The sequence below is a fragment of the Diabrotica virgifera genome, chromosome 8, assembly GCF_917563875.1.
Source record: "Diabrotica virgifera virgifera chromosome 8, PGI_DIABVI_V3a".
NCBI lineage: Eukaryota > Metazoa > Arthropoda > Insecta > Coleoptera > Chrysomelidae > Diabrotica > Diabrotica virgifera.
In genome coordinates this window covers 59,066,807-59,076,311 of record NC_065450.1, presented here as the reverse complement: position 1 = coordinate 59,076,311, position 9,505 = coordinate 59,066,807, and the positions used below count along the sequence as shown (strand labels likewise).

Here is a 9,505-nt window from a genome sequence, read left to right as displayed (position 1 = left end):
ATAACTGTCAATTATTTGATGGTGAGACGGGGCCTTGACAGTAATGACAGATGGCTCTTGCATGATGGCTGATTTCGATGTTTAATTGATAGTTGTTAGTTATCAATACTAGTAAAGTTTTTGAGCCTTTGATCGACTAAAAGCACACAAGCTGTCACCAACAAAAATGACAAATATATGATTACCGTCATGGGACGATAACTGGGCGATACAATTACGAACATGCGCACAACAAACGGTACAAGTAGTTTCGTGACGGTTTCTGGACCGTCCAAAAGTTCATGTTGGAACAAACCTTTTATCAATAGAACGTCAAAATGATTAGAAAAATCTTAAAAAAATCGATTACAATTTAATTACTTTTTTGCGTTGTAAATATTAAGCGATAACAATTAAATAATAAATTTAAAAATTACCGGTAAAAGTTGAATTAGTAACCGCTAGGAGCGACACCAGCGAAGCTCAGAGCGTATACCTACATTCAAAATATGGTTTGAACCTATTTTCTTAAGATATTTTATATGTTAACTACTACATTTTTGGAAAACCACAGTTATAAATATAATCACAGAAAACTGATTAATTTATTATTGTTATAAATAATTATAAATATTTTAATGATCGACTTTATGACAACGATCTATTCCTATAAAATATAGTTAAAAACTTCCACATACATTTCCAAATTTCATTTGTGTAATCCTTCTTTTACTCCGCCTATGACCATTCAAGTTCATTGTTCAATTTAAAAAAACACTGTTTACTCTCTTTCCTTGTCACACCCTGTAATCTTTTCTTTGTAATCGGTAAATAATTCGTTTTGTTGTGTTGGTGTTTCTGAGTTTCTGAAATTTGACGTTTCGATTTGATCTGGGTCAATATATACCTCTATGGGTAATACTATATCAGGGTTACCATGTCTAGGGATTTTCCCCGAATCTAGGGATTTTTTGAAGCTTTTGGAGCTCTGGAGGGATTTTTTTTGAAATCTAGGGATTTATTAAACTGTGCTGCCGCCATTTTTTGTTGTTATTAAATATCTTTTTGTTCAAATATTATTATTATTGTCATTATTTATTGTTCCCTGACATAAATATTCCTAAGTAAACATTAAAACATTACCTAATCAATGATTAAAGTGGATTAAACACAGTGTTTAATAGGTTATAAATTAAATTGACAGCTTTCATCTGTCAATTTCTTCTTTTTTAGGTAAAATTAATACGATTTAGGGATTTCTAGGGGAAATTGAAGCTCCCGTCTAGGGATATTCTGAAATTTCATCTGGCAACCCTGTACTATATATTATTTATCTATGGATTTGACTTTGAAGGGGACGGGTTGACACTTTTATGTTTTTTGTTTGTTTTTTATCTTTGTAAAGAGTAGAAGTGCTTGAAAACAAAGTTCATTTTTATAATAATCAGTAAATGAGTGAATAAGTGTGATAATAATAATTGTTAATTAGAATACATTTAATTTAGAAATAAACGGATATCTAAAATGGTTAGAGAATACATTGAAGTATCAAAACCAGAGATTGAGGATTTAAGAAAATCATTCCTGGACGAAGTCTCTTCAAAAGGAAATGATAGTAAGTTGTTAATTAATTAAAAAATTGTACTTTGTTGTTTATCTTATCAGACCAATGTTCCCAAGTGACTTAAAAATATTTTATGTTGCTTGTTTTAAAATTTGAATTTTTTATCTAATTTTAAGATTTATATCCCTTTAAAAGGTCTCTGAATTCTGAACATAAAAATTAACTCACAACCAGATTGTATCTATGCTTGATGATTTAACCCATTAATGCCCAAATGATTTTTTTTCAAATTTCAAAATTTTGTGTTCCCTTGATTATCCGGGCTGCAGATTATCCGTGCTATGATTTTCTATTACTCAAATTGCATTTTTGAGGTTTTATCAAAGTAGCGTGACCATAAATCACTCGACTTAAACCCTATACGCCGAGAAAGAGACTCATAATGAAAGATTTATTTTTTCTGTTATCCATTTATGGTAGGTACATAATATGTATTTATGTACATACATACATATCGTCGGTATACTGCGAAAACCAGGTAAATGTAGAATTACCGAAATCGAGAAAAAACGTTTTTAAAGTTTATTGCTTTATTTTGAATTAGGCGGACCAGTTGTGTTTGATATTCGATATGCTAATGAAAGATGCATATATCAGAAATAACATTCTATCATTAGTTTGAAAAAGTGAAGAGACCTAGCTGATTAAACCTAAATTTAAGATCAAGGTGCGATCACTTACCTAGTTTTACCTGTAAATCAAAATAAATCGTACTGTATTAAAGACACTTATCAGCTTTTTACTGAATATGGTAGATATACAGCAGTAGAAATATATTGTTTTCCGGCAAATATATATGTGCGTTAGTTGGTTTTACATGCAACAGAACTTTGATTTTATGGAAGTAAGTAGCGATATATTGTTGTATTTGAAAATGAAAAGTTGGTTAGGTGTAACTTGTTTGTTTATTATATAAATTATCTGCTGAATGGTAAATGGTATCATTTATTGAGTTTTATCTGTATGTAGAACGTAAAAAGCTGAGAATTTTGGTATACTTAACTCAATATTTTAAAATTTGTCATTTACCTGGTTTTCGCAGTATACCGACGATATGTATTATATATGAGAAGTAAATGTTTGGATTATCCCTGCATTTCAATTATCCGTGCCAACGTCTGGTCCCGAGGACCACGGATAATCGGGGCTCTACTGTTCATGATTATTATCAGTAATATTGTTCCTATATGGAAATATTCATGATATAAATTTAGGTAGGTACATCTTTGCATTTTTGAATTATGACACTGGGCGTTACGGTTATCAGAAAAAAAATTATATTTAATGTCATTCACATTACACACTACGCATGCGTTTCACAACAATTATGTTAAGATTTAACTGTAGGTGTAAAACAAGGAACAACGGAAAAACTGTATAATTTAACTACATAAATTTTCGTTATTATTCTTGAAATAATTTTCGAAGTAAATCTCGGTCATGTAAAAAACGGCTCTTATGAGTGAAATTGAAAATAAAGATTAGACATGTATAGAGAATCTTTCATGTAGACCGCACATTAAACTTATCTCTGAAAATAATCAGACTTGAAATCTGGAAATTTGCACTTCCTAATAGTTTTTTTTTGTTTTTTTTTTGTTTTATGGCATAGACTTGTTTGTCAATTAGCCAGTCACAACTTTTTGTTTTCTATTCATACATAAAGAAGGCAATGAGGTCCTTAGAGTTCCATAGCAAACTCTTCCACAGCTCTCTACTCAGTTCTAAAGCTGCAGGTGGCCGCTATGGACTGTCCAAGTTGCTCACCACATTTTTCCATTATACATCTTCTTCTTCTTCTTTCCTAATAGTTGTTGATTTGTATGTCTGATATATTTATAGTTTCGTTTACAAGTTCGGCTAAAACCGGAAATCCTGTAGGTATACTTATTGATATTTTAAGAAATTTTGTATCAAGGTACCTCACTTCAAAATGTTTACTAACAAATAGTAGGTAACACTCTTTCAGAAAGTCACATTTTTGTGTTTTATACAACAAGTGAAACAAGTGTTGTGTTGTGTTCGTGTTCAACAAGTTGAAAACTTTAAGTAGGAGTAGAAAGTGGTCCTGGCAGATGACAAATGACCTGGTTGCACAACATAAAGGATTGGACAGGACTAGACCTCCAAATCCCAATAAGAATAGCACAGGATAGATTTAATTTGCAAAACTCTGCCAACCTTTTTTAGAGATGGCATCTACTGAAGAAGCAGTTGCTGTTGGACTTTTGAAATCAATTTATCCTCCATAAGACACAGTCATTGGTTTCTGCCATTAAAAATGGCGGAAATATTGAGCAAAAATGGTTTTCTTTTAAATTATTGGTAGCTCGTCATGCAAGGTTCAATGTTTTTTTTTCCTCTAACCCAACTGTACTATAAAGTCATTAAACTTTTGCATAATCACTTTCATGAGATAGGTACCTCAGAATAAGGTTCAGATCAACCATGTGAAAAGTGGTTCTAATTTATTGAAACAATTTTTTTTTAAATTGTAAAAGTCAATTTTTTCAGGTCAATTTTTTTAGGCTTTTCTGGATCATTCTGAACCAAAAAAGTCTCTTGTAACTTTTCTCCACAGTTGATCGTTTTTGAGTTTCAATAAATTTAAAACAAAAGAAAATGTAAAATAACGATGTTCAAGGCTCAAAAACACAAGTAAAGAATATTTTTTTTGAATCCACGATGTACCTAAATTCAAGCTCAAATCTTCTTATATTCTTATATCAGTCTCCTATGAACATTTTGAGCTTATTTTATTTTAAAACTATGTTTTTTCTTTATATTGTTTATGAAACGCTTATTAGATAAGGCGGGAAGCTCGAAAAAATATTCCTATAAGATATTTTTGCATAATCACATTCGTGAGATACCCCAAAATAAGGATCAAAAGAAGTCACTTGTGCAAGAAGTGGTTGCAATTTTATTTATAAAATTTTTTTAAAAAATTGTAAAAATCAACTTATTTGCTGTGGACAAATTTTTTTTATGTTTGTTTGGATCTTTTAAACTATCTTTTCTAGTTAAAAACAATTTAAAACTGAAAAAAAAACGAAACGTGATGATTTTCAAGAATGAAAAAAACAATTAAAAATATTATGTTTGAAATCTTCGAGTGCATAAATTTAATTTCAAGAATAGAATAGAATGTGCTTTATTGCCATGAAAAATTTAACAATTTTATAAACAAAGCTTACAAGAGTCATAAATAAAAATAATAACAAATACAATTTACTAAAATTATACAAATCGTCAATAAAATAAAATATAAAGAAGTGAAACAAAAAACAGTAACAATCTATTAAAAAATTAAAAAAAATTTGCAAATTGCATAATCTACCTTAGAGTAACCTTCTTCTATCAGTTCCCTGTGCATATTGTGGGCTTTTTTATTTTAAAACATCGTATTTTAATTATTAATGAAGCTCTTATTAATAGATAAGGCGAGAAGCACGGCAGTGGAGTATTCGCATAAGGCCACGTTCACATGACAAGCGCTTAACGCGCAATTACAACTACATACATTTTACATTTACATTTTACATAACATAGTTGTAACTACGCGTTATCAAAACGCACGTCAAGTGCTTGTCATCTGAACAGGGTCTTAATTTATAACTACCGAGCACACGGCGCTAAGTCTGATATAAGCACTTCATTAATAATTAAAAAACAGTATTTTAAAATAAAATAATCCCAAAATATTTATTGGCAACTGATAGAACAAGTGTTTAGCTTGAATTTAGGTACATGGCGAATTCAAGAATTATATTTTTTAATTGTGTTTTTGAGCCTTAAAAACAGTCATTTTTCTTTTTTTTTTAATTTTAAATTGTTTATAATTCAAAAACGATTAACTTTAGAGAAAAATTTCAGGAGACCTTTTTTGTTCAGAATGATTAAAAAAAGCGCAAAAAAACATTGTGCAAGCCAAGAAATTTCTGTGATTTTTATAATTTGTTAAAAAAAATTGTTTAAATAAATTAGGACCATTTTTCGCATGGGCGACCTCTTGAAACTTATCCTGGGGTATCTGATGAAAGTGATTATGCAAAAAAGTTTCCTTTAAAATGTGTGACTTCCTGTGGCCTGTGATTAAAAAATTGGCGTGCCGTTTATCTCTAAAAATAACATTCTGATAAAAATGATCGAAGTAACATAATCTGCTTTTTGAATGTACAGGTTTTCAAGAGTTAATGTTTGTAAATGGAGTAGGTATCAGTGCCCAAAATCTTATGTTTGCGTGTTGTTTTTGAAAAAAAAGAATAACTTAAAAATATCATTTATTTTATGCACAATTTTCCATAATTCTACGCAGAATCAAAAAAATATAATAATAAACAGGATGTTCCATTAATAGCTATTTCTATATCAGATGTGCAGAAGATGCCTAAAGAATAAGAAGAGATTTTTAAAAAGTTCCTGTTATAAGTAATACACTTCTCCAAGAAATTAACACACCACCTTACAAATTGGTCATTTTTAATGTCTCAAATTTTCAAACCTGTTGTTTGATTTAAGTGATTTTTTTAACATGTTATTGCCTTATTCTTTAATAATATCGCTGTGATACCAATACAAACTGTGATCTTTTCTCAAAGTTCGTGTCACCCGTGGAATAATCTAGCATTTATAAAATAGTGAAATTAAAACCCAACTATGTATATCCTCATGTTTTCTTATCATTCTGTTTTTTGATTCATTCGCATATATGTTTTATAATAAAAAAACTTTGGTACCTACTTTATAACTAACTTTTATATTACTTTATAACTATATTAACAACTAACTTTTTTTCATCAATACAGGGTATTTTTAAATATGTATGGCAAACCTTAAGGGGATATTCTGCATGAAAAAATAATGAAAGTTTGCTTTATAAACGCATGTCTCCAAATGCTTCGTTTCTGAGATAGGGGATGTTGAAATTTTTCGTACAAACTGACGATTTATTTATTGCTCTAAAACCGGTTGAGATATACAAATGAAATCTGGTGGGTTTTAATAGGGAGCTATTGTGCATTTTTTGACATACAATTAAGAATTTTATGTTCACCATTGGCGCACATAAGGGTCATATTACCCGGATGCGCGCCAATGGGGAATATTAAATTCCTAATTGTATATTAAAAAATGCGCAATAACTACCTCTTAAAACTCACCAGATTTCATTTGCATATCTCAACCGGTTTTAGAGAATTAAATAAATCGTCAGTTTGTAAGAGAAATTTCAACACCCCCTATCTCGGAAGCGAATCATTTGCGGACATGCGTTTATAAAGCAAGCTTTCATTATTCTTTCATGCAGAATTACCCCTTAAGGTTTGCCATACATATTTAAAATCGCCCTGTATTGATTGATGTGAAAACAAGGTTAGTTGTTAAAGTTCCTAACTTTTGTTATTATCAAGCATAAGCGAATGAACAAAAAACAAAATGTTAAGAAAACATGAGGCTATAGTTGGGTTTTAATTTCAGTATTTTATAAATGCTAGAATATTCCACAGGGTAACACAAACTTTGAGAAAAAATCACAGTTTGATTGGTACACCCGGTATACAATGACAATTTACAGTAGCAATTTACTAGCAAAAATATGATTACAGCGATATTGTTAAAGAATAAGGCTATAACATGTTAAAAAAATCACTTAAATCGCATAACAGGTTTAGCAAATTTGAGACATTAAAGAGGTCTGTAGAATCTAAACCTGCTAGATCCATTTTATGAAATTTTTCAGGAGACAAAAAACATTAAAAATGTAAAGTTCCCAAAAAGTATTCGGCATTTCCTAATCAAAGTCGCATCAATAAATGTCATAAAATGGCGGATTTGAGCCGAAAACTTATGCCTGTAGATTAATAGATACTTGAACTTTGAAACTATGTAAAAAAGGGAAAATGAAAAATTTAGGATTTAGTAGGTTTTGATTCTGAAAGGCTCAAATATGAACAATTTTTAAGGTGGTGCGTTCATTTCTTAGAGGAGTGTACCTATGTATTTCATAAAATTAACAATACTCTTGTTAACTTAATAATCAGTTATTGTCGATACAAAAGTAACTTCACATGTGTGATAAATTATATAGTGTATCTATTCCTATGAATAAGCTAACGAAATACTCAAGCCAAGGTTAACTAATTTGTTTAGTTATCACAAGTAGTGTCCTTGCGTCAAAAATGAATGTATTTTGATAAAAAATAATTATATGTATATGAATACATACCTTACTTACCAATACTAGAATTGTTCAATTGAAACAGGTTTGATCACAGAGTATACGTGACTTCTTCGCCATGACATCGGATATTATTTGTTTTTTTATTTGTTTTAAAATTATCGATGTATATGTCAAAAATATTTGCACTTGGGTCTTTTCTAAGAGTGTTACCATTAGGTACCATTATACAATGGTGTTACTATCTTAGTGTAAAAGTACAAAATTCATACACTTTTTTTTGGGAATTTCTAAAATAAAAAGTACTGTACCAATTGTTTTGAACATTTGCATGAGCATTTACTATAAAAAAAGTACATGTAAAACAATTTTCATAAAAAAATAATAAAAATTAAACGATTTATGCGCCATCTACTGGCACCGTGAAAATAAAAACATGGCTCCACTGCTGCAGTGATTGGGGCTAATAGAGATCCTGAAACATAAAATTTCAAAGTGATTATTGAAATATAAGTTATTTCCTATACCATCAACTAGGATTTTTCAAGAATATTAAAATTTGGAAAAATGACGAAGTGTTGCATTTTTTTTTAAATTAGCTAAAACATTTTCAGTTTCAAAAACCGATAAATTGACATTTTTTATCCGATCAAAAAACCCCTAGTTGATGGTATAGAAAATAACTTATATTTCAATAATAACTTTGAAATTTTATGTTTCAGGATCTCTATTAGTCCCAATCACTGCAGCAGTGGAGCTATGTTTTTATTTTCACAATGCCAGTAGATGGCGCATAAATCGTTTAATTTTCAATTTTTTTTATGCAATTGTTTTACGTGTACTTCTTTTTATAATAAATGCTCATGCAAATTTTCAAATCAATTGGTACAGTACTTTTTATTTTAGAAATTCCCAAAAAAGTACATGAATTTTGTACTTTTACACTAGGATAGCCCCTTAAAGAAGTACAAAATGACGGTTGAATTCGTCTTTTGCCTTTATAATCCTAAGTGGGTCTTTGTCTGGCTGGTTCCTTTCTTTCATTCAGATCAACTTCTTTCTCATCCATCTCTGTAAATTCATCGTTGTCAAGTCATCCTTCAAATCGTTCAACCATCTGGTTCTCCTCTTCCTTATTACTTGAGCCCGTGTCAGGGCTTGGTGACAGTCTAAATATTATTAGCTGGCTGTCTCCATTGGCTGCGATTCTGTGTCTGATGAACATCATCATGTACAGGGTTATTCACTATATTTTGACCCCCTGTAAACTGCTTTATTTACAGAATTCAGAAATAAAAAAGTTATTCGATTTTTAAATTATGATTTTTTGACACATATATCATACTAGTGACGTCATCCATCTGGGCGTGATGACGTAATCGACTATTTTTTTAAATGAGAATAGGAGTTGTGTGCTATTCAGTAATATAAACATTAAGATAATTATTTATACAGGGTATCCTAAAAATTTTTTTAATTAAATTAATTGACACAAAAAGAAGAATGTATGTAATTTATTAAATTCAAAATATCTTCTACTGCTGTTAGAAAACAGAAATAAAAGTTTATTGCACAAATAAACATTGCTTTAGGTTAAATTCAATGTTCAAATTGGCAAGCTGCAGGTGAGTGGCAGCTTGAACATTAAATTTAAGTGAAAAGTAATGTTTATTTGTTCAAGAAACATTTATTTCTGTTTCCTGTCAGCAGTAGCATGTATTAAA

At 30.0% G+C, this 9,505-nt stretch overlaps 1 protein-coding gene across 1 annotated transcript in view; it reads left to right on the top strand.

Moving 5' to 3' along the window:
- The first annotated feature begins 1,320 nt into the window (after window positions 1-1,320).
- The window catches only part of LOC114336374 (motile sperm domain-containing protein 2), an 85,079-nt gene continuing 76,894 nt past the window's right edge, over window positions 1,321-9,505 (top strand). The window contains exon 1 of the mRNA XM_050657422.1: window positions 1,321-1,594. Within this exon, the coding sequence (XP_050513379.1) occupies window positions 1,504-1,594 (91 nt within the window). The 5' untranslated portion in view covers window positions 1,321-1,503. The remainder of the gene's footprint in view (window positions 1,595-9,505) is intronic.